A 26,508-nucleotide genomic window follows, 5' to 3' on the forward strand; every position below is an offset into this window, starting at 1 on the left:
ACCATAAGTGTCTCTACAAGCCCGTCCACTCATACCATCAATGTTCAAGCTAAAATGATCACAGCTATAGAGGTATTCTGCTTGTCTTACCATTAGATCAATTTGTGGTAAGTACAATAAGTGCTAGAGCCAACTGCAACAATGATTTATGCTTAAGCGACGCAAGCGGTCTACGGTGTTCGGGTTCCTCTCCCGATCTACCTAGGGGAACTCCACATTCGAGCAGGAGAAACACCCCTAACACCGCTCACATCTCGTCTTATCCTCACCACTCATCCAACCAACACCATCAACCCATTATTGTGATCATTGTACAAGTAATTAAAGTATATGCTTGCGAACGATGAAACATTTCCCTGCTCGACTTTTACCAAGGACCTTAGCACTTGCTAAGCATCATAAATAACATTTTAAGTTAGATAATATCATATTAAACCTAAGCTACAAGGATATAGATCAACAATTATTCATGACAGGAGAATTAGTGCATAACCATAGGTTCTACCCATCATAAACCCAACATCGACTCGACCGCATGCATAACATACCTAAAGCATATTTATCACATTAGACACATATGATCCAAATTAATATGAGAAGTATGGTTAGATGCTTACCTTGCTGCTCTGGGGTTTGTCTTATGCTACTCGCGTAACACTCGCAAAACTCAGGTAGATTGGTGTCGTCTTCAACCATGGTCACGATACACTCTAGTTCTTTGTTCACTAAAGAAGAACGTGTGTAATGATGAGCATGAATGAAGTGCACAATGTATGATACAATATGCATAAAGCAAGCTAAAGGTGCAAGACATACAGAGAAATAATGAAACTTGTGATCTAAACAACGCTAGAAAAGTAACAGGAGGCTGAAGACTCCAAGTTGAACTCAGAGTATCCGGGTTCCGGAACCTCCGGATGAACCTCCAGGTGAGGGCTCTAGATTAGCCATTTTTGAAATAACTCGGAACCTCCGGGTCGAGTCCGGATCCCCTGGATTGGGTCGGACACTCTAGGTTGAACTCAGAGTATCCGGGTTTCGGAACCTCCAGGTGAACCTCTGAGTGAGGGCTCTCGGCTAAATCTAAATTGAATTTACCCGGACCCTCCGGGTTAATCTGGACTATTCGGGTTCCGACCGATTCAACTAGCATGCTAAATCTATACAACATCAACATGTATATACCCTCTCCAAAGGGTTATAGACTTAAATTGCACCCTATCCAAAGGACAATTCAATGGGGTTTCTCTAGGTTTACCCAAACTATCTAGGTCAATCTGGATTATCCGGGTTGTCCAGAGAGGCTGCTTCAAGGGGGAAACCTCGGATGATTTGATTTACGAGCCTCTTCAAACCAAAAGGGAACATGTTTGAGAGAGTTTACAGAGTCTAGAACTCACTCATCAACATAGCAACTCGATTTCTAACTCAAATCTCACACAGATCCTCATTTTAGCTCCAACGCTCAAGAACTCAAGAACTCCGCTCCAACTCAAAATCAACCAACCAAATCACGCATTCACTCTGGGGGAAGCCTAAGGGACTTACCCACAGTGCTTGTGGAGGTGGGTGACCACCGGGAGATGGAGGAAATGGAGGAAACAAGGCTTGGAGAAAAGATGAGCAAAAGCTGAAATTTCAGAAAAACAAGTGTGACAAAGTTGCTTTGCAAATCCTTCAAATCTTTGTGCATGTGAGTGATTCTTGGATGGACAAGCTCATGAGCTAGGGAATGCGTGGATGGCACATGCATACCTTGGCTTCGACTCTTGAGGGAGAAATCCGAGGGAGAAGAGAGAGTTTGAGAAGGGAGTGAGAGGGGGAGCTCCTCTCCTTGTCTTGGCTGGTTGAGGGAGAGAGGGAGCACATGAGTGGTTGGGCTGCTGCCCATAGAGGGAGAGATGGATGGTGGGGACACATGTGGGGCCCACATGTTAGAGAAAAGGGTCCATTTTAACTGCAAATTTCATTCTTTCTCTCTCGAAATTCTTTCTCTCTCGAAATTCTTTCTCTCGTCCGATTGACTTTAAACAAATTGCACTAGTGTTCCAAAATAAAATTACACAAAATTAAATATAATGCTTAAGAAGCATGATTATGATTAAATATGTGATTATAGATTTGGGGCGTGACAGATTTTGAAGAAGATTATCTCTGATCAAGGCACTCAGTTTACCTCATATTTCAAGAGGAGCCTTCATGTGGTCAAACCAAAATGGTAAATCAGGTTTTAGAAGATATGTTGAGAGCTTGTGCTCTCACATATGGGGAGAAGTGTGAAATTTGCTTACCATTCGCTGAGTTTTCCTACAACAACAGTTATCAGTTGAACATTGAAATGTCGTCGTTTGAAGGTCTCTATGATCGAAGATGCCAAACATCATTGAATTGGTCCAAATCTGGTAAAGAGGCTTTTCTAGGCCCGGATTTAATCAAAGAGGCAGAAGAGCATGTTCTTGCTATTCGCAAGTGTCTGCTCATGGCTCAGTCCCGACAGAAGAGCTATGCGGACCGCCACTGATGAGAACTTGTGTTTGGTATTTGGGACTTTGTCTATCTCAAGGCATTGCCTCTGAAAAAGGTTCGATGCTTTCAAGTCAGAGGGAAGCTAGCACCCCGATATGTAGGGTCTTTCCAAATCATTGCTCGGTATGGAGAGGTGGCCTATCAATTGTACCTACCTCCGTCCCTCTCCGCTATCCATAACGTGTTTCATGGATCGCAACTGAAGAAATGCCATCGAGTTCCAACCAAAGTCATTGAGGTTGCAAATCAAGAATAACAACTAGATCTCTCATATTGCAAGTGACCAATTTGAATCTTGGACGAAGCAGAACACAAGACTCGATGGCACTCTATTAAATTCATCAAAGTCTAATGGAGCGACCACACCGAGGACGAAGCAACTTGGGAGAATGAGAAAAAAATCCACTCTGAATATCCCAAACTTTTTGGGGACTTGTAAATGTCATTGTAATTTCGCATAATTGGAGAGTCTCACAAGTCTATAGTTATCACCATGTTGAATGAAAAGTTTGTTCCTAAATGATTGCACTTAGAAACCTTTCGAACCGGGAGAACCATAATCCTAGTGGTCCGACTGCTATTTGTCTACCGGTCTGACCGCTAGAGGCATTTAGAACCCAAAACTCTTTGTTCCCAGGTAGTCTGACCGCCCCTGACTTGTGGTCTGACCGTTGGTCGATGACCTGACTACCATTATAACGTCAGTCAGACCTACAGAGCACAAAACTCTTTGTATAGTTTTCGGTCTAACCGCTATTTCCACGGTCTAACCGAGCTGCAGTCTGATCGAGCTTAGCTATGGTTTGACCGCTAGCTCTCGTGAAGGACCAATGAATATCATTTCATTTCGTTGATCAATTTTGACAAAAATTATTTTCCATTTTTGGAAGATTCCCTTCCAGTCCATCACCATCACATTTTCCCTGAGTTTGTCGAATCTCGGGTCGAGATTCTTTTTAGGGGGGAGGGGAGGTTTGTCACATCCCAAAATGCTAATCACATGATTAAGAATTTATAATCATCATGGCATTATGTTTATCTATATTCGTTTGATAACTAGAGTTTAAACAGGTTCCAAAAGTACTTGGAGATAGTTTAGAGCCCTTTAGGAAAACTCTAAATACCTTGGAGATGAAGAAGAATAGAAAAGGGGAATAGAATTAAGTTTTAAGCATAAGATCGCACTCGTGGTCTGGCCGAGATTCCCCGCGGTCTGACCGCCAAGGGGCATCCACGTAGGCTTGCCACATGGGCTTCCCGCGGTCTAACTGACCCATCCCACGATTTGACCGCCACAACGCAGAGGACCCACTTAAGAAAATTGGCCAGCTCTCACAAACTCACTCTGTCTCACACTCTCACTCTCACTCATTCATTCACCCACACCAAGAGAGAGGGAGAGACCTCCTCGACATCCACGACGACCGAAGATTGACGGAGAGGACTTCCTCAAGCTCCGTGAAGGCTCCCTCGAGCTCATCCCCTTCGTCCCCTTCGTCAGAAGAGTTCCTATGTGTGTTTCTTCCACTTCAAGCCTATACTCCAACCCAGAGCCTGATCTCCAAATTGGAGCTTTCCTGGAGTAATCCTCTCCAATAGAAGGCTTCCCTACACTAAGGTGAGTCATCCCCTACCTTTTTCTATCATTCCCAAGCTCGAGTCGATCCCCATGTCGTCTAGACACAAGTTCAACCAAGCCTAGAGCTTATCCATAGTATATTTTGAGTTTAGCTGGGTGAATGTTGTCCAAATTACTTTAGAAGCACTTCATTAGTCCCATAAAGTATTTCGGTACCCTTCATGGTCTAAGTCCTCTCCGGAGTCTCCGCCAATGACCTCACAAAGGTGCTGCCAGCACGGTCTCGTGGTCTGATCGCTGACTTTGCCAGTCTGACCGCCGGTTAAGAAAATCAAAACCCCAGTCGAACCCATATTCAGGAGTCAAACCGTCGTTGGCCGGTCTGACCACCAATTAAGAAAATCAAAACCCCAGTCGAACCCATGGTCAGGAGTAAGACCGTCGTTGGCCTGTCTGACCGCAGAACCTCGCGTTCTGACCACCGACCGGTCCGGTCTGACCGCCAGATGCCAAAACTTTCTACTGGCCACCAGTCAGACCGCCACTTCCACGTCGATCTGACTGCCAACCATTCAAGGTTGTATGTACTTAGGTTACCTTGTCCGAGGTTTCAAACTTTAAAACCGTAATCTTTTAGCGTTCTTTTGCAAATATGTTTGAAACACGGCGCTCTATTGTTATCCAAGCATGCATCATATGCACACTTTTTCATCATTTGATTATTTATGCTATGCATTCTTGATTCGTTTAGATAGCGCTACAGTGACGGTCTAAACGAGTGAATGCGACACCAATCTACCAGAGTTCTGTGAATGTTGCGCCAGGACTATCAGGCAACCAACGGAGAAGCAACGCAAGCATATAAGCATACTCAACCAACTACTTTGGATATCTTATTGTATAACATGATAAATTATGCTTTATTGCATGAGTAGTGAGTCCATTGTCGAGTTTAGATACGTAGAACTTATGTTGATGAATTGCATTACATCTACTTTGAGCTGTTGATTATCCACATCCTTGTAGCTTTTATCACATGGTTAATGTCTAACTTAAAAATTATTTGAAATGATTAGCAATGCATAGGTCCTCGGTAGAAGACAAGCAATTATTCAACAATTGCTCGCGAGCTTAGGGCTTACTTATTGTTTACAAACACAATGACAATGATGTGTGTTCTATGAGATGTGAGAATGAGACAAGATGTGGGTGATGGTAGGGGTATCTTCTCCAGGAGAGGAGTTCATCGGTGTAGTTCAGGAGAGGAGCCCGGATGCTATAGACCGCTTGCATCGTTTAAGCACCATCCGTCGGTGCAGTTGGCTTTAGCACTTTTCGTACTTACTACATGTCGCATATGAGAATAATAAGCTGAATACCTTTATAGTTGTGGTCTTTTGGTGTGCGAGTCGTTGGTGTCTTGAGCATAATAGGCTTGTAGGGGTATCCGGTTTCCTCCAGGGTAGTTCTGGATGACCCCCGCACCTATCAGCGCATGATCAAACGGTTGGAGCTTATTGGGAAAGGTTGACACGAGTACCCCCTTTTGTGGGCCGTTGTGGACACGTGAGCCGTTTGGTTCTCAAGTCATGTAGGTAAAGGAGTACCCCTGCAGGGTGTAAAAACACTTCGAATTGCCACGCTCTCGGTCATGAGTATGCTTCTGTCTATTTGCATCAATCGTAGGGTTTTTGAATTTGGGAATGTGTGATATGGAATGGTGTGTTGGGGATGGTTGGAAATGATTATTGATTACATGAGATGGTTCCAGTTACATTTATGTTTAAGTTGTTGGTTACAGGGTAGAAAGGTACTTTTGGTTAAGTATAGATGCTCACACATATGTGTCTAGGTTGCTTACACTTATCAATTTACTTAATGATTTAAATGCATAATCCTTGAAGTCGGATTATTATATGTACCCATTATGGATTAAGTCTTACGAATACCTTCGTACTCACACTGCTATTTCAAGTTTTACTGGTAAGGAGGAGCTCATGTTTGGCTACTTCACACCTGCTGATGTAGGTGGCGGGAATGAGTAGTGCAAACTACTCGTGTGGCATGCTTTTGGGTGGAGCCTATGAGCATGTGGCTTCACCTAGCTTTTGGTGTTGATAGGTGTTAATTTTTCGCTGCGTAGTTTCTCTAATCTTTTGTTGTAAAATAATGTAAATAGTCAAATGCTTAAGAAGTTGTAATATAATTTAATTACTCGCTCTTTCTTAAGCTTTGTTGTGGTGTTATGTGTTGGAAAAGCATGTGTTCTGTTCTTAGGCACAAAACACGTGTCGGGACTATCAGGATGATATTCTGGTTAATCAGCATGATCGTGATTAAGCAAATGATCATTCTGATGATTACTTGGAATACTATTTGGACCGTTCCTCACAAAACACGGCGGTGGACTCGCCAACGCACGAGTAGAGCTCATCGTCGGGCACAGAAAGTGACAACGAGAGGCGGAAGATGAAATCGAGGCTATGATGAACCCGTTTGTGGGGGATGCGAACCTTACCGAGGCTCACTGAGCGTTTTCACGATGTGCAGTGGTAGAGAAGTCCAATGAGCAGCGACGAGGTCCTTCTAGCAACCATTGGGGGTCAGAGATTGGCCAGCGAGCTTGCTCTCGTGCTTGCAAAGCTAGAGATCCGATTGGTGAGGGTGGGGTGGCTCCGGTGTGGCAGTTTGTGAGAGCTTGACGAAAGCGACAAATGCGGCGATGGCTTTAGGGCTCGGGGAAGTGGAAAATTGGCGGCTCAATTTAGGGAACAAAATGCGGGGTGCGAACTTATATAGGGGGATAAACACGTAGAGGAGAGTCCGGATTTAGTTGGATTTGTTGGGATTCGAATCAGAGAGGCGGCTATCGTGGTTGGCTTAGACTCAATGGGGCGCATAGAGGGAGAAGGCGGCTCGCAAGGCGCCGAGCAATGGGGAAGGCGTCTTCGGTCGGGGCACCATCCAAGAGGAGGAGGGGAGGAGACGGCCTGTTGGACCGAGCCACAGCCCAGGTGGGAAGGCGGGGGCAAAGAAAGGGAGGAAGAAAACGGGCGCAGCCCGAGAAAAGAAATGGGCTGGGAAAAAAAGAAAAAGAAATGGGTGGGAAAGAATTCGACCTAGGGAAGAAAATTAGAATTTTCTTTTGTGGGAGAATTTTCAAACTTTTTCAAAATTTAAATGGCGCACCTTGATATTTTCAAAAATTAATTTCCACACAAAGGAACCCTAATGCTACTACTGCAACATGAATGCAACATTAAAAATAAATAAATTTAATTTTTTTTCCCATGGTTTTAAGATGAAGAATAACACCATAAATCTAAGGAAAGGATAATTTATTATTATTTCAAAAAAGTTGAAAAATTAGGGTGTTACATGTTTAGAAAACTGTAGCAAAATTGTGCAATGCATCGTTCTTCTCAGAACATTCAGGTAGGGATGGACGTGGTGCACCAATGAATATCTATTGATTCATATTAGTATAACTTAATTAACTAACTAGTCATTTTGATTTAGTCAAAATAACTAGCTAGTTAATTGAGATGAACTAAAATGAATTCACATATCGCTCTACGCTCATCTCTACATTCAGGAGTTTACCAAATTGTATATAAGTGAAGACAGTGTTCTACTTTTCCATTTGGTCAAAAATACATGACATTTTTTTACTTTTTACGGTCTTTGATGTACAATTTTGACTACTATTTTCTATCAGAATATAGTTAATATCTAATAAAAATATATAATATTATGAAAGTATTTTTAAGATAAATCAACACGTGTGATTTTTATGCTTTTAAACTAAATATTTTGCTAGTAGTTTACAATAACCAAAAAAAGTTAAGCAAAGAAGCTCAAATGCTTTGAGCATATAGCAGCAGCAATGAGCAAGCATATGCATGCCATCGAATTGTGAAGTGCATGAATGTCACCGCATGGGATTAAAATTTCACCAAAATTTTAGTGAAATTTTATTAATTTCATAGAGGAACAAAATATCTAATTTTAGAATTTCCTTTTATGGACATGTGGGATCCATAGAGCACAAGACGAAAAGTGATCGAAATTTCGACAAAATTTCATTAAATTCAATCTTTTCGATGGTGGACGAAAAAAATGTAAAACGAAATTGAAATATCTGACATGTATCAGTTCATTCATCAAAATCTGCATGAATATCGCTACATGTACCAGTTCATTCATCAAAATCTAAGTGTCAAGAAGCTGTTCAGATTTCTCATCCTCAGAGTCGAAATCCCCAGCATCATCCTCAAAACTAGGACATGAACTTTCGCACACATCGTCATGAAAAAACAACTCTGACATACGGGCACACCGCCTTGTCGGCGACGCAAAGCCAATGAAATCTGCCACGCATGGCCAGGGTTCGAGGACCGCTGCCACAGGTTGCGCTCCTGATCGAAGATGAAAGGATGGCTTTCTCACGCGCTGAAGAAACAGAGTAAACCCTAAAGGAGTCACGACATCATTAAACGTAGTTGAGATGGGGATTTGGAGGGGCTTTGCTTTGAAATTCTAACTAGATAAACATGTCTTGCAGGGGACGAGGGTCTCTCCGAATTGCAAAGGAGTGGGTCACATAATAGGCGGATCCACTATGGGTGCGGAGATGTCTCAAACCCTTGATCCGGACATACTAAGTAGTTCCTACTGCCCCTTTTAATTTTTAGACATGAAAAAGAAGTAAAGGAAATAGGGCAAAAATCCCAAAACAGGCAACAAATACCACCGTATTTATCAAAATAGATAATATATCAGCATATTTACAAATCTAGCACTCATATTCGGTATCTCAAATTCTGAAAACTAGATTCTGGTATCTGAGGCACCGAAAATGATGGGCCTAGCTTGTATTCAGCACCTAAGGTGTCGAATACGGCACTGTTCGTTGTATTCGATGCCTTAGGTGCCAAAAATTTCCTATATTCGACACTAGAGGTACCGAATACGGCCCAGCGTGTTGCGGCCGTTGCATCGTGTCTCTGCTTTCGGTGCGCCCGGTCACAACGTGTCGCATCATTTTGCTTTTGCCGGTTTTAGGGAGCCCCGCGCTGCCGTGTTTTGCTATAATATGAGAGCGCACTCGTGAGGAGTAGCAGCAGTGCATGCACGAGCCGCAGCACAAGAGGAGAGCAGAAGTGCGAGCAAAGGAGCAGAGGAGAGGAGAAGCAGCAGTGCAGCGCGTGGAGATGGGAGGAGAAGCAGCATGCGGTGGGGAGTAGCAGCAGCACGAGGAGAGGAGAAGCAGCCCGAGGCGAGGAGGAGGATTAGTACAAGGTACAGTAAGTACTTAAATTGTGTTTTTAATTAATACTTGCAGCAATGATAGTAATTAGAGTAAGTAGATTGTTTAATTTGTTTAATTACATTTGTTTAATTATTTTGTTAGTTTGATTATATGAATTTGATTATTTGCTTAGTCAGTGTAATAGTAATTAGCATGATGTTGTGTAATAGTAATTATTTACTTAGATAAGTAGATTGTATAATTGTAATTAGCTCGAATTGGATTAGTCAGTGCAATTACATTATAGAAAAAAACTTAGATTGGATAGAAAGATCAAAGATACGACTAAAATCACAATGCACCAAAAAATTAGTATTTAAATTTGATCCATTAAAATAGTGGTACACATAGGAACTCATGGCTTTAGTTAAATAAAGGAAGCAGCTATGAAGTAGAATAGAGGAATATTTTTAGTGTCTTCTACTCACCGTAGACTAGTCCATTACTCCCTTCAGCTCACTGAGCATAAAACAATTTAATAGTGCATTGTCAATTTATAATGAGATTTAATATTTGCTCGATATAATTTTCATGTAAGTTTAAATAATATTTTAATTCAATATTGAATATTAATTATTTCAAGCTATACATGAACGGAAGGATGATCCCTTTAAGGAGAACAACCTGATGGAAGCCATGGACAAATTGCATGTAAGACCCTTCCGTTCTGCATTAACTGCTCCGCTCCAATATGTAACCACCGATGACCTTAGGGCCTTGTTGCACGGGAGACGTCAAACACATCTTAGGGTGTGTAAACTGGTCGACCATCCTTCTGTGCTTGGTTTTTCTACGAGGCAAAGAACAATAGTGATATTGTCTGACCAGTATGTATCCCATATTCAGGTCCGTCATTTTCTATTTGGTCACCCTACTTATTTTTTTTAATTGATTCGAATGCTCCTCTTTTGCGTTAGGAGTTCCCGGAAGACACATAGTTGATCAACAGAGAGATCACAAACTTCTTGGTGATGTATATGCTCTTTGACGGGGGTGTGATGCATGGTTCGTGTAGAAGACGATGACGGTCAGTGAACCTAAGGGTTGCAGGGGCGCCCTCTACTACTCATCCAAACAATGATGAGGACGATAAGGATGATGATTTTATACCCCCAATTCCTCGATGTTCAAGTTGCCATACAAGAGAAGGTTTAAGGACCACTACAAGAGGACGTTCACGCACTACATCGAGATGGCATACAACCGAGAAGAAATAGGACATGGTAGTACCGTGATAGCTCAAGATGACGATGATTTCATGCCGCAACAACCCCTCCCTCTGTTTCCTCCATCTCCGGAGAACATTAATGACCCTGAAAATGATGGTGAATTTGCTAGCACCCATCCTTACAACCTCTCATCACCACCTTAGAGACGATAATCATCTTACCCTAATAGCATTGACTGGCACAGCTAGCATTCTTTTGCTAATTTGCGTCGCCACTTTCCTCCGCCATTTTGAGATGATGTAGGTATTCAACATCTATGCACTATGAACTATGCAAATGACAGACGAGACTAATTATTTTGTTTACCTTTCTATTTCATTAGTTTAGTTCGATGGATGTATGGTCTTATATTAACTTACTATGTTATGAACTATTTGTAAACTTTATGTCTAATCAATGTGATGGTAAGTTAATTATATTGACGTACTATCCAAGTATAATTCTTTCCAACATATTAAAAGTATTACTTAGAAAACTATTTAATTATCGTTTCACTAGACCCGCTCACATACTAACGAATACACTTCAGTGCATACAGACGACTACTTCATCTCCACCATAAGCTCATTGTAGCTAAATTATAGTTGTTCATAGCCTCAATTGCAAACACACACTGCTACATCCATACCCTGCTGTCAGCACAACACCTATGTTGTGAGTCACACTTTAGACATGAAGTGACCACACGACTCAGCTTTAAGCATAAAATGACAACGCCTAGCTGCCAGCATAGCATCTCTATCATGACTCATACTGTACACACGAAGTGAGCACATGACAGTGCTTTAAGCATGAAATGACAACACCTCTATCGTGAGTCAAACTTTAGACAAGCATCAATGCCACAACTTTTCTATTGTTTGATAAATCCTATGCTCCAGCCCGTAGCCAAGCCCCTGCACTCAGTCCATACACCAACCCCCATCTATTATAAATAACTCCTACCTCATCCATAGATAGACCACTTATTTATTAGCTCTCTCAATTGCAATATCTTCCTTAACTCCACCAAGCCCACCCAAGAAGCATCGGGGGAGTTTCATCCTCCAAGGGTCGAACCGTCGATATGCTTCTGTGGTGACCCTTGTAGACTTCACGAGTCTTAGGACATCTCCTACACTTATGGCCTACGCTTTTTCATATGTGTCAACTACTAGTACGACAAGCCTCAATATGGACCGTATGAGTACCAACCTGGTGACCCTTGTAGGCTTCACGAGTCTCAAGATATCTCCTACACTTATAGCCTACATTTTTTCATGTGTGCCAACTACTAGTACGACAAGCCTCGACATGGACCGTATGAGTACCAACCAGTATAGCAACATAGATCACTTATGTGGCACTTTTCATACGATTTCATGCACTATCTTACTAATTTCCCATCTTATTTCATTTATCTAGTCTCCTCCATCTATATGTGATTTCATAGAATGGCTAGATATAGAGCAAAATGAGCACCAGAAGCGGTAGGTCGACATGAGAATGCGGTGGAGGAGGGAAGCATACGAACGCCGGGAGTAAGAGCAACAACAGGAGGAACTATGGCTAAAGCATTAGGAGGAGGAGTGCATGAGGAAGGCAGTGGAGGAGCGCGCCACGACTAAAGCTCACGGAGAAGAGAGGGAAGGGAAGCGGGAAATGGCCTATCACACTAAGGTGGAGGGCCCTGATGCCCTGAGGTAGGGCAAATATCCTAGACGCACTCACTAGAGAACATCTATAATAATTCGGTCTATTTTCATTCCCTACGGCATGTTAGGTTTAGCAACGGTACGCTATTAAATTAGTCATTAGGTGTATCGTATATACCAACGTTTGTTTATTATCGTATGTAACCTCTGTACCAGGTTATATGATAATTGTGCTTCACAACTACTATTTTTTGATAAATTCAAATTTGTATCATCCTAATGTTACTTCACAAAATTACACCCATCAATTTACATCAAGTGAATAAAGAAATATGTGGAAAAAATCTCTCCTCGTTGCTAAGCTACCAGTGGGCTGTAAAACTCACATACACCCAAAGCACGAACCAGACGTGACGTGACTCGGCTGGAAGTTTTAATAGTTATCAATTAATCCACTACTAAGTTTTAATATTTATCAATTAAATATGATAAATAATATATCTGAAATTTAGACAATCAGATAATGAGCATGCAGATGGGGATGCCATCTCTCAAAGCAGAAAGAGAAAATCAAGGAAAAAATGAAGCACAGAGAACAGCAAAAAGAGGATTAATATTAATCTGAGAGTTTCAAGAACTGTGTTATCAATTATCATTAGCATGCAACGACAAAGAAAAACAACCAATTAATTAAACAGCACAATATCTGAGCTTCTTACCTTGCATCTCTTAAGCCTCCTATTCTATATTATACATTTGTTTTGTGTATGCAATGATGATGATGAGTTGGTTATGATAATTTTTTGTTGAACTTACTCCTTGATTGTAGGTTTTGTGCATGTTTGAATTTATTTTTATTCAAATTGAATTAAAAAGAGAATATCATGTGAAATGATAAAAATGCATGTAAATGAAGCATTACAAAGGAATTTACTTTTTCACTAAATAACCTAGGGTTGGAAATATTATTATAAATTAGTACATCATATGAGAAGAGTATTAGTGAATTTTTTTAGATTTTTGAAATTTTATTTGAGACATTAAAAATTACTAAAAACTATAAAAGTAGGCTTATTTAGATAATTTTAATTAAATATTGGCTCAGGTTTTTTATCAAATCAATTAAAATAGGTTGCTAGTGATCTCTAATTTTCTTATAAAAAAATTTAGAATTTTTTATTATTTTTATACTCTCAAATAAAATTAAGAATTAAATAAAAAATATAAACACACGTGTATAACAACTGCTATCTTTCTTCATGTACTTTCTACCACCATCGCCTATGTGTATTCAGCACCTAATATGGCATTGTGCATGTATTCTTTTTGGCATATAAAGTGCTGAAATATGGTATAGTATTGTATTCGATACCTTAGGTGCCAAAATCTACTATGCTCACTTTTTTTTACGTTTCGCAATCGGATTTTCGATAAACCTAAGTACCGAATACATATACTAAATTTTTAAATACGCTAATATATTATCTATTTAATAAATTATCATATATGTTTATTTTTTAGATTTTGGCCCGGAAAGACAGAACTACTCGATGGCTCTGGATCCTTCTCCGAAGGCCACGGATAACAGCATCACGTCAAAACAGTAAGCCCGCACCAAACGGGGAGCCGCCCCCTTTGCTTTCAGGGGGCTGGAGGCTAATACCTCGTACACCAGCATCCCCCGACCGCCACTCTGCGCCCACCCAACTCCGTAGCCCCGTCTGTGCTTGTCCTGGCCCCTATTCCTTCTGTCTTCTCTGTTCTCTCTCATACCAACGCTGCCGCTGAAATTCTTACTAAATTTGTAGCTTCTCTATGGTGAAATGTGAAAGTGTTTAAAGTAAGTTAATGTTTCGGAATACTATGGGAGTGGTATTTTTTACGCATTTTGGCCGGTTGTATTCGATCCAACACAGTTTGTAAACTACTCGACAACTCGGGAGCAGCGTATCTCATTCCAAAAGGCGCCAACGCATGTGCGGTGGTACATTTGTAGTACTAGTCCTACAGGCTAAGCAAGTCCAAAACCATACGGACGGACAGGTGGCTGGCCGGGCGTGTTGGCAGCGTGCCGTCTCAGAACCAAACAGGAGGGGCAGCAGGCCACAGCACATGCCGGCACAGTGGATCCGTACTCCGCAAGCGACAACGGAGTCCTGTGGTCTAACACGTCGAGAGAGAGCAGGATGCAGCTGCTGCTCGGTGATTTGAGTGTCTAGACATGTAATTCTGCGGCGATTAGCTAGTTGTGAATCCAGTATTTACCTGGCAGTGGAGCACTTGATTCAACTGTAATGGTCCATTGTGGGTCTAAAATATTTTTACATGATCGTTTGGTAAACTAGCTAGTTGACTCCTTCAAGCATGAGATCTCTCCTTCAAAAGAAACAGGAAAAATGTGGTCTCAAGACGCAAGTCTAGTGTTTTTGCATGCAAATTTATCCTGGTGACATTAATGAACTAATGCACAGAGTCAGCTGCACGAGGAATTGCTTAAGCAAATGCTGATGGTCATCAATATCAATAGTTTATTTGATAGAGCTCTAACTTTAAAAAAAAATTATGTGTAAAGATATATTAGAAATGTTTAAGTGAAACTTCTTATTCACATTTTGGATTAAAAATAGATCGTACTCTTGCCTATTTTTTAGTTTATTAATTATGGTCGACCGCTGTAAGTTGTTAGATGTCATCTTCTTACGACTCATGACCTTTCTTCAAGCTCCAATAAGGCAATGTCCCACCCTTCCTCTTTTCTTTTTTTCTCACGTTGGCTCCTCCACACCTCCTTTATCTTTGACGACTCTCGGTGTTGTTATGTCATTTTTTTTCCTCCTCGACCACCCGCACCACCCAATTGTTGTCCTCCACCACACCATTTTGTAAAACTTCATTAATGTGACTTTTTTAAAAGAGAGAGAGAGAGAAGAACATGTTCTATATAACATATTAGTTGCACCTTTTTGCATGTATCGAATCATATTGTGTTTCCAAATTTGTTCTTTTTGAAAGACAATTTTCGTTCGCAATATTAATGTGTAGATAAAACAATTCCAATACATAAACAATGCGGAAGATATTAATACAAGTTTTCTTTTGGCAAAAGATATTACATCCTACGAGATTACATTTTGGCAGCTCACCCTATACAATCACCCCCCCCCCCCAACCCAACCCGAGCTCCAGCAGTGCACCCCCCCCCCCCCCTCCCCCCTTCCTTTACAAGCACCAGGTCTCCTTCCATGAAAGAATAGAGAGAGCTCTTCAACTACTCATATTTAGAGGACCAGCCAGTCTACTCTGACTCCATGGCCGGCCTGAGTGTTCTCCTGGAGACCCACAAGAACGGCGCCGGGAAGCCCCAGATCATCAGCAAGGCCACCCTGCTCCACAGTCCCAGGGCCATGACCGCGCCCTCGCCGCCGGCGACGGCGAGTTCCTTCTTGCAGCGCTGCTCCCTGTGCCACAAGGAGCTCGCCGAGGACAGGGACATCTACATGTACAGGTACTGCTACGTTAAGTCTTACCACGTCTCTGCCTCTGCGGCTGCACGCAAAGCTAATGATCTGTTCGTGTCTGACTCTTTAATACGTGCGTGCATGCATGGCGGCGCACGCAGAGGCGACAGGGCGTTCTGCAGCGTGGAGTGCCGGTGCCGGCAGATCTACCTGGACGAGGACGCCGGCAACAGCAGCTGCGCCAAGGGCGCCGCCGTCCAGCGCGGCAGCCGGCGACCCGGCGGCGGTTTCGCATACTGACCAACCAAAACAGCCGTGCGTCTTGTGTGGGTGCAGCGCGACGTCCAGGCCGGGAAAGACAGGAAGAAAGAAGGAAGCAGCTAGAGATGCTTAACCTGCATGCTAATGTATCGCTTGTTGATTAACAAACTATTAACGAGTCGTATTAGATGAGATCCAAGATAGCACTAATTAGTACGGAGGAAGGCATACAAATGCATGGGCCGGGGTTCGTTCAGGAGAACAGGTATCTGACATCTCGCCCGCGTGGGGCCCAGGTACGAGAAGACGCAACTGGTAGTAGTACGTGGCATTTGGCTGGATCTACTGGATAAGATGGCCATGACTTGGACCCATCCTCCTGAAGCGGATCAGGACTAGAGTAATTAGCGGAGTCATTTTCTCACGCCTCTTCCCCAGCTAGAGATCAGCCTCTTCCCTGTTCACACGATATATGCTGCCTGAGGAGACTCCGAGAATGACTCTCTGGGTTTTTTTTTTTTTTTTTGCCCCCTTTGTGGATTCATTCGCTTTTGTACTCTTTTGGCACGTGGATGTGTTCATATGTGTAATGCGGAGTACTGGTGTGTGATGTTATGTACTAGCTGATGGTCTTTCAATATATTGATTGGTGATGAAATTTCTTTGGTCCTGACCGGAACACGGGTCTTTGGCACGTGGATGTGTTCATATGCCAGTGAAAACCACAAGGTGCTTGGCTTATCACAATGCGTCGATACTGTAGTTTATCTAGACAGCGGGTAGTTTAGTTTATGCTGTAAGGTTACGTATGATTTTATAGTCATAATTAAAATCTTTTTGGATTAAAAAAAGTTGAAACATAGACTAACCTCCTGTTTATTTTAGCTATAGATCTGAAAAGCAGTTTGTAGATTCTATATTATAGAATGTTGATGATCCTAAATCAAATTGTTGTTTGTTTACCGGATGTCGGGTAAATTGGATTACTGATTTTGTATGTAAAAGTCTGTAACGTTCTCAACTATGTTGGGTGTTTTATTTACCATTCTGTGACATATTTCTCATTCAATTAACCTTGTAGCATATTTCTAAAATACATAATTAAATAATAAAAGATATATCATTCATACAAATTTGAATGTTTGTATATACAGATATTCTCCCACAAATAATCTACTCTCTCATAGCTCCCACGCGAAGAAGGCCTCTAGGTTCCAGGAGACGATGTCGAGCACGACGCAAATGGACTTCGGCGTGAGCACGTACTTGTGGTCCGACAGAACGACGTTGTTCATCCCCAACAGCTCTAGTGGCACGTCCAGCTCGTTCTCGTGCATGTCCAACCTTGCGCCATCGATGACGCCCTCCTGCAGGCAACGCACTAGCTCCGGCTCGTCGACAAGCCCGCCCTGCCCGACGTTGACGAGCACGTCGTCCCTGCCTAGCGCCTACAGCACATCCCGATTCTCGGTTGCCGGCGCAACCCACTGGCACAGCCACCTTCTCCGCGTTCCCCGCGTTCCCGGTTGCCGATGCGACCTAGCCACAGCACGCAAGCCGATGGCGACATACAAATCGCCAGACACGGCGGCGGAGGCATACATATGAGCGGTGCACATACCTCCATGGCAGCGAGCATGGGGCCATGGGCTCCAGCCTCTCCATGGACAGCAGCAGCAACTCGGGACGGCGCGCTAGCCCACCGTTGTGAGCACGGCGGAGCCCGGCGCCCGCAGAGAGGCGCGTCAACGTCGGGCTAGAGATAAATCGACGCGCGTAGATGGTACAGTGAGGTTGTGTGGTGCTCACCGTGCTTGTGGACTGGAGAGAAGAGCTACAACAGTGGTATGTCGATGGAGAGGGGCAAACAGAGCTCGCTGGAACCGAGAAGGACGACGGTGTGCTGCTTGAAATGGTGGGGAAACACGCGCGCAAGCCCAGAGATGCCCCAATAGAACTCCTCTCGTGCACACGTCGCGCCATGAAATGCTCTTGGCGTTCTCAGTTGCCAACGCGACCCTACTGCTGCCCCACAAGCGAGAACACCACCTCACCGCCCTTGGGCCGACATGTCACCGTTCTCCATTGCCGCGCGTGGAGCTCCGAGAGAGAGGGACGGTGCAGAGCTCTGAGAGAGAGGGGATTTAGCTGCTTGGATCCAAGCCGAAGAGGGGCGGCACGCTGACAGAGAGAGGAGAGAGACCCATGGGAGGGAGAGGAACGATAGGGGTGGGGTGCACATTGGGTGTGAGCAGTGGCAAAGGTGGGAAATTTTTCCTCAAGTCTTATGGGCGTTTTGGTAAATGAGCAATCACAATCCGTGGGAAGCTGATTTTGGACGGATTGTTGGATTGTAGAAATCCAGGATGCATATTGTTGCAATATAAGACAAAATAACTATCTTTTTGTTTCAATTTTAAATTATAAAAACTGAAATTCATAATTGGAAGCTAAATGAAACAGGACCTAACTATGCTTTTGACAAGAAATGAGGTTCAGGACCCACAAAATCCAGTCCCTTACTCTCTTGCAACCCAACAAGCGGGCCTCAACGAGCTAGCACTAAATTTTAAGCGGGCCCCATCTCAATACCTCTCTTCTCTGTAAGATATGGGGAATCAGGAACGACAGAACCCGTATAAATTTTGAGAAATATGCTTTCTCATCTGAGAGCTAGCAACTAACTCTAACTGTTGGAGATGCACTCAGGCAAAATTTCAACTTGAATTGGTCGGGGACATGTCAGGCCTAAGATGTATTGCAACACTAGAGCGACGTGTAAGGGCTCATGTAGCAAGATACCATAGCGGGCCCTCCCTACAAAAAATAATTTAATATCATTATAGGTATGTGTCCCACGTATCATATACTAACTAAGTGCATGTGCGTTGTAACGAAAACAGAAATATCAGACGTGATAACATCAAGTACAAACTTAAAGTATGGAAATATGAATGCACATAGGAGTGTTGTCGAACAAATACATCAGGAGTGATATCGTAGTTTGATTTCAGATAGGATAAAAAAAAGATGAGAGTATTCGCTAATTTTTCTCCTAATTTATTTATTTATTTTTATTAGTAAAATGGATCATATATACGTGGCTAGTAACGAGACGTGAAGTTTGGATGATAGGGGTGGATGTTAAAAGTGGATAGATTATTCAAATTGTAGAGATTTTTATTAGATTGGATGAGAGTGAAAAAAAGATAATATGAAAACCAACTCATATTTATAAAATAGAGATTAAACTGATAAAAGAACAGATAATACACTTGATATTAGAAAAAGGCGAAAAAGGCCAAAGATATGAGTTGCCCAGGTCCTGTGCCCCTCGTTTTACTGTCCTCCCGCTCTCGCCAAGCGATGTGGTACTAACCCGTGCGCTCCAACGAACGCCGCGGGCTGCGGCGGGTGGTAACCCGAGAGACGGGACATGGAAGCGAAGCCGGGCCCTATCGTGTTTTGTTTGGGCTTGGTGTTGCGGCCGGCCCATTAACCTGCGCCACGAGAACTCCGTGTTGGCACGATCGAACGGCTGTGCTGGCTCGAGAGACCCCATTGCTCCGGCTCGGGGGCCTGTTGACTTGTGTGGTCCAGACGCCGCGAAGCGCAGCGATTCTCCTCGCCGACCCGCCTGACGCTTTACGACGCCGGCCGGCGCAACCCCCGGCGGGCGGGCTGCTCCCGATGGGACCACCCGCGCGGCCGCGCCCGACGGCCAGTTTCACCCTCCTCTTCCTCCTCCTGCTGGTGCCTCTATTCTCCTCGTCTATCGCTTCAGCTGGTACGAACAGTCCCCTCGCCTGCACAAGTACTCGCGATCTCCTATGTGGTTGTTGTTTCTTTAGTTTTCTTGGCTTCTACCTGTGTAAGGAATTTTTTTCGTGCTACCTGTGCGTGTATGGTTGTATGGATCCTTGCTGTGTTGTCTACTGCTTAGTCGCTCGAATTGTGTGAATTAGTTTCTTGGATGTAGATTTAGTTAGTCTTGGAGCTAAGACATAACTCGGAGGGATGGAAGTTCGGATGTGGCTATAATCTGTGCGCCTTTCTGGCGTTACTTTGGTATTCATTGTTTGCATCTCGCGAAGTTTCATACTGCAGAGGATACGATTGGAAAGAACTGTTATATGAGTTGACCATATCATGTTAAAGTTTTCTTGTTACAAGCTTTATTTACCTTACTGTCATGTAGTTTGGTTTCTTGATAGTACTGCCGGTCGTAACGCTGATGAGCAATGCTACAGCCTACAAAAGCAATATCTTTGGCTCTCTTGCTTGTACATGAACATTGTGGTTTCAGATTGAATTAATGTTCCTTGTCTCCTTGTTAAGATAGATGAGTCTTGTAATTACCATGGTTGACTCCTAAGAAAATGAGCATTATGGGCATGATACACTATCACTGACTTTTTGTCCTCTAATTTCTTGGTCCACAGGACAACCAAAAGGAGTATGTGTTTCACCTGGTGGACGGTTCCCTGCCTTCACATCTGAAGGCAGACCTCCTGGAAGAGCAACGAAGGGGCGCAGAGATCTAGCACTGTGTAGGATATTCCGTCAGAATACATGTTGTGACGTGACACAGACATTTCCTGCCCTGGTCTCAATCAGAAACCTTGCATTAGCTGGTGAAGGCAGTCAAGAATGCCTTCATTTGTGGGAATTGCTTGAGTGCTCAATATGTGATCCACGAGTGGGTGTCAGGCCTGGACCTCCTGTTTTATGTGCATCATTCTGCGACATGGTCTTCAAAGCTTGTTCAGAGTCATACTTCTCTATCGATGTGAAAACACAGGTAAAGGCCCTCTGTTTAAGTTAATTGAAACAATCTGGGTACTGGTACCTCAATCATGTATTGACACACAAGTGCCGCTGCCATCTGCCCATATTAAGCTTAATATTTTCATAGTCAGATCATAGACAGCAGTCCAGTGTCTATTCTGTACATTCTGTGTAGCTATTGATTCCATGAAAGATCTTTTTCCTTGCGCTTGCAGAATCCTGAGTAGCTAAGAGATTTTTAGCTTTAACTTCTAGTGATCTTTTTTATTGGATATGATTTTGCTGTTTGGTTCTGAAATATGCTCCTTACTTTGATGCCAGGCCTTGTCTCCTTGTGGTTTAGGTGACATCCTCTGTGGCAAATTGCATAAATGGGTCTCTAACGGCACAGAATTATGTAGTCTTGCTGGTTTCTCTGTGCAAGTTTCTGAGACCAGCTCTAGTGGAGTTGATGACACTTTCTGCTACGGTGGGAAAGCAAGTTTGGATTCTATCTCTGATTCATGGACATCTTCGAAAGACCGTCCAACATTAAGTGGCATGGCCAATTGGGATCTTCAAGATTTCCAGAGATGGGCAAGAGAAATGCCTGTCGGTGAAAGAGTTTCATGGGCAATTGGAGGAATGGTTCTTACAGCAGGCCTTATTTTCATCAGGTTTGTTACCTTATCTCTATTCATATTGTATATGCAGGAATAGCAAAAACATACTGCAATCAATTAGTAAAGTATCTGCGGAAACAATTTTTGTATGCTTGTTTGGAAAAGCATGCTTTATATTTTGGAACAAATACTGTGTAAGTGATTTGTAGAAGATCAAACGACAAGCAAAAGTGCAGATTCCTTGATTTTGTCCCTTTAATAGTGTGATCTCGTAACTCTCTGTCATGACTCCCTGGCATGATGCCTTAAATTAATTCCTCCTAAGATGGAAGATTGGAAGTTTGCACTTCCATACACCCACTTTTCTATGAAAGCTCAAATTTTGTTTTATCTATGCAGCAAAAGGAAGAGCTACAGCCATCGCCAGAAGCAAGCTGCTATTGCTCGCACTATGAGGTTGAGGAAGCTGGATTCAAGAGCTAACTCACAGAAACTGAGGCAAAGCTAGGAAGGCATAGGCAACTCTAGCATTACTTGTCGGGATTCTTGGATTTGTGCTTCTACCTCTTTGTGGATTAGTATTCTAATCAATCAACTATGAACAATAGATTGTAGGTCATGTCCTTTCTGGTGCTTAGTTACACGGAGTCACCAGTTTGTCATCCTTTTTTTTTGGGAACACAGTGAGTTCTTTTGGGAAAGCAGGATTTCTGGGCTGGCTTGAGCTCATGTGCATATTATCTGCCGATGGTATATTCAGTGGTGGTTCTGCGATCACTGAATGTACATATTTACTGCCATTGATATCTGACCACATAGTTGGTGACCTGTGAGTTTAGCTCGGGTGGTAGTGCATATGTATATCTACGGAAAACTATTTCATGCAAAGTATGTCTATTTTGTTTATCAACTCAATCTAGACTCTATAGCCTATATTATACCTCTTCTTCCTTCTTGTTCCAAGAAACATTGTTTCTAGAAAATAGGAATAGTAAGTATCAGAGTGGCTCATAGGTTAGTAAATTTCTTGTCGGGATGATTTTAAAGAAATAAAATGAAGGAAACCACATTGATTTTATATTTCACGCTCTTTTTTATTTGGTTCATGTATCCATCCTTTATTTTTAATCTTAAAGTCGAACAACATGAATTTGAAAAGCGTGAGGTTGAATCAGCACCTATTTAGAATACAATAAAAAGACTATTCTTGGTCACAGTTTTCTAATGTGAAGGATCTGCTGATGACAATTGGATAATCTCTCCAAACCATATGTATGTTTATCAATACTAAGCAATGAAGTTTCCTTGTCAACGGGCAAAGCCTTTCTATTGACAGAAAACAGTAGTCATTTCCCCCAAGAAACACATTACACGCCCAGATGAAGAGCTGTTAATAGCTGAAGGGAAGAGCAAATGACTTAGGTTTTTTTCTCTTTTGTTGCATCCAAAATAATTGAATAATAATGTTTTAAAAGGAGTGTACACGAGGAACATTCCTAGTATGTTATAACACGTTGGCTTAGTGCTTCGTAATGTAACACTGAGTTCGCGCGCCTTTGATTTGACACTCTAGCTCATATGTCATTGACCCAAAGTGACCTCACATGTTATTATGATACGAGTGTCAAATCTTTTCACACGAATTTAGTGTTAAATTCTGAAATCTCCCTGTGACTACTGCAGATCAACTGCAAAATGCATGGCTGCAGGTAAGTCAAAATAACCCATTGCATCACTCAGCTGACTGGCTACAAAATCTTGTGAAACTATTAGCCTCCATGAAGGCATGTAACTGCTCTAACCATCAAAATTCTCAACAAGCTACAAAAAAAATCATATTCCGGACCGTTTTCACCAATAATCACCACAAGAACATGTACCATCTCTGAAATGATGGAACCGATTGATATCTCTGATGATAATCTCCCTTGAAACGATCTTTGAAATGAACTTGAAGGCAACATGGCAATCTCTGCATATGCGCAGATTCTTCTTGACTCTAATTGGGGCCCCAGCTGGGGTGCTGATCAATGCAAACGCGACGGCCAACCTCTCACTGTGGTGAGAAAGAAGCAATTCCTTTTCGCTTCTGTCTACATCATGGAGATCAACCTCCACATTCGGTACATAACCAGCTTTGCTCATCGAATCTCCCAATTCGTCTAGCTTTCCATATATCTCTCTTGTCCTTGGATGGCTCTTGTCACCGACAATGAAAGTGTGCACCTTATCCTTCATCTCGACCCAGCTCATGGCAGGCTCCTTCTTGACTTTACTGTCTTTCATTAGCTTTCGCACCTTAGCCACCTCATCCCACATTCCTGCTGACGCATAAGTGTTAGCAAGCAGGACATGTGTGCCAGACTTCTCTGGTTCCAGGCTGAAGAGCTTTTCAGCTGCCAGCCTTCCCAGTTCCGGATCTCGGTGTACTCTTGAAGCTCCTAATAGTGCCCCCCAAACTGCAGCATTCGCTTGGAATGGCATGTTATTGACAAGTTCCATGGCGTCAGCTAGCTTCCCTGCACGACCAAGAAGATCAATCATGCACGCATAATGCTCTTCAGTCCTGTCAATTCCAAACATGTCCTTCATTGAGTCGAAGTATCGCTTGGCCTCATCAACAAGCCCTGCATGATTACAAGCAGAGAGAACACTGGTCAAGGTTATGTGGTTTGGGGCAACACCCTCATCAAGCATTCTATGGAACAATTCTAACGCTTTCTTCCCATGTCCATGCTGTGCGAGCCCTGTGATCATTGCAGACCATGAGACAACTCCCCTTTCTGGCAGGGCAGAGAAGGCCATGTCTGCGTCCTCTATGCTCCCACACTTTGCATAAGTGTACACAAGAGCGTTCCCTGCAAACACATCTGACATGAACCGCCTCTTGATCAGATGAGCATGCACTTGCTTCCCTTGCTCATAGGCTGACAGGCTAGCACAAGCATTCAGGAGGCTACTTAGCACAAAAGAATCCGGCTCAAGGCCTTTTCTTAGCATCTGCACAAACAGCTTTATTGCGTCCTCACCATGGTCACACTGTGAGAGAGCTGTTATCATGGATGTAAAAGATATGATGTCATCAGAACACTGTTCTTCAAACATCCTATTTGCATCATTGAGGCAGTTACACTTCCAGTATGAATCAATAAGCCCATTGATGACATGAGAGTCGGATAGGAGCCCTATTTTCTCTGCAAGAGCATGAACCTGTCTTGTGTGATTGATTGCCTCCAAGCTCGCTGTTGACTTCAGAACAGCAGCCAGTGTGGTCCTATTGACGTCAATGTCAAGCCCCTCCTTTCTCATCCTGCAAAAGAGTGACAGCGCCTCACCACTCCGTCCATCGTGAGAGCAACCTGAGATCAGCGCATTCCACAAAACCAAATCCCTTTGGGGCATGAAATCAAACACCTTCCTTGCCTCATCCAAAAACCTGTCCTTTGCATACATATCGACAAGACCAACACCGATGTAGTCATCTGAATCTGCGTTGGCCTTGATCATGAACCCATGAATTTGCCGGCCCAAATTGAATGCGCCAGCACCAGCGCAAGCCTTCAGGATAGTAGACAACGTATACACGTTGGGCACCAGCCCTGACGACTTCATCTGCAGCAACAACTCCAGCGCACGGTGATCATTTCCGTGAATTACACACCCAGAAATGAAAGCGTTCCACGAGACAACATCCACCTCAGGCATCTTCTTAAAAACCACAGCTGCCGTATCAATGTCCCCCAGCTTGGAGTACATGTCGACCAACGCATTGGCCGTGAACACATCCTCGTCATACCCCATCCTCACCACCATGGCGTGCACCTGCCTCCCGCCCTCCAGATCCCTCGACCCAGTGCACGCGTTCACGACGCAGGAGAAGCCGAACTCGTTCGGCGGCGCCCCGCTCCACACCATCTCTCGGAACACCTCAACGGCGTCCACGCACCGGTCGTTCTTGACGTACGCCGACATCATGCCGTTCCAAGAAACGGCGTTCCTCTCGCTGCTGCCGGCCTCGTCGAACATCCTCCTGGCCTCGTCCACCATGCCGAAGCCGCCGTACATGGACAGGAGCGCGTTGGCGACGAAGATGTCCCCGACGAGCCCCGTGGCCACCGCCAGCGCGTGCACCTGGGCCCCGAGCCGGGCGTCCGGCGCGCACTTGAGCACGACGGGGAGCGCGAACTCGTTGCACCGGACGCCGCGCCCGCGCATGGCGCGGAACGCACGGAGCGCGTCCCGTGGCAGGGAGTTGTTGGAGTAGGCGGTGACGAGCGAGGACCAGGAGACGTGGCACGGGTCGGGCATTTCGTCGAACACCGCGCGGGAGGCGCGGGGGAGGCGGCACCGGGAGTAGAAAGAGAGGAGGTGGTTGCGGCACGAGGCGAGGAGGCCGGACTTGATGAGGTTGGCGTGGAGGTGCGCACCAGCGAGCAGCGACCGCGACGCGCCGTAGCGGGCGAGCAGCGGGCCGATGGTCTCCGGGCTCCTCATCGGGGGGCATCCTACCACGAGCCGCCGCCACCCGGGAAGGTGAGAGGCTTCTTGAGTTTTGATGCGCCAGGTGAAGGCTAAGGGGCCCATCTGTCATCTTGCTAAGAAGATAAAATTGCAACGGAGTCCTTGCCTTTGTCAGTATATGTCATTACGTCCCTAAATTTGAAAATTAGCTTGTATTTTGTTAAGATTGCGGCACTTCGTAGATCCCTAAATCTCATGAATTGTACCAGATATGTACTAAATTGGACTTTTAAAGTTGCTACCTATATGAAATTTAGGGAAAATTGAGAGCAGTGTCAATGCAACACAAATGCTCCAAAGTGCTCAAATAGAGTTTTTTTTTATACGGCTTAAAATAGAGTTAAAATGCTTGCAATCAAACTTTAAAAACGTTGACCACTAAAATTCACAAAAGTATGAAGGTTTGTCACATAAAAATGATATTGCTAGCATTGGGAATTATTTTCTAAGATAGGGATTTGCCATTGAGAATACATTCAAACATTTTTATTTTTATTTTACTAACATATGTTTAGAAAAAGTAACGTTTTGACAAAACGTGTATCGATGTCCGAAACCGAATAGTAAAGAAGTTTTCATTGAATATGATTTACATAGCA

The 26,508-nt window shown here is 43.5% G+C and overlaps 3 protein-coding genes across 3 annotated transcripts; 2 read left to right on the plus strand and 1 right to left on the minus strand.

Annotated features, from left to right (window-relative positions):
• The first annotated feature begins 15,487 nt into the window (after positions 1-15,487).
• LOC133920493 (FCS-Like Zinc finger 15-like) lies at positions 15,488-16,662 on the plus strand. The gene is made up of 2 exons (XM_062365109.1): positions 15,488-15,784; positions 15,899-16,662. Exons 1-2 carry the CDS (start codon positions 15,588-15,590, stop codon positions 16,035-16,037), a joined length of 336 nt encoding a protein of 111 aa, XP_062221093.1. The 5' UTR covers positions 15,488-15,587; the 3' UTR covers positions 16,038-16,662.
• A 2,884-nt stretch (positions 16,663-19,546) lies between these two features.
• LOC133921855 (folate-binding protein 1-like) lies at positions 19,547-22,117 on the plus strand. Its single transcript, XM_062366910.1, has 4 exons — positions 19,547-19,785; positions 20,441-20,799; positions 21,108-21,442; positions 21,788-22,117. Exons 1-4 carry the CDS (start codon positions 19,689-19,691, stop codon positions 21,894-21,896), a joined length of 900 nt encoding a protein of 299 aa, XP_062222894.1. The 5' UTR covers positions 19,547-19,688; the 3' UTR covers positions 21,897-22,117.
• A 687-nt stretch (positions 22,118-22,804) lies between these two features.
• LOC133921856 (pentatricopeptide repeat-containing protein At4g14850-like) lies at positions 22,805-25,949 on the minus strand. The gene has a single exon (XM_062366911.1). The coding sequence runs from the start codon at positions 25,880-25,882 to the stop codon at positions 23,240-23,242; it is 2,643 nt and encodes an 880-aa protein (XP_062222895.1). The 5' UTR covers positions 25,883-25,949; the 3' UTR covers positions 22,805-23,239.
• Positions 25,950-26,508: the final 559 nt, after the last annotated feature.

This window comes from Phragmites australis, chromosome 6 (assembly GCF_958298935.1).
Source record: "Phragmites australis chromosome 6, lpPhrAust1.1, whole genome shotgun sequence".
Taxonomy (NCBI): domain Eukaryota; kingdom Viridiplantae; phylum Streptophyta; class Magnoliopsida; order Poales; family Poaceae; genus Phragmites; species Phragmites australis.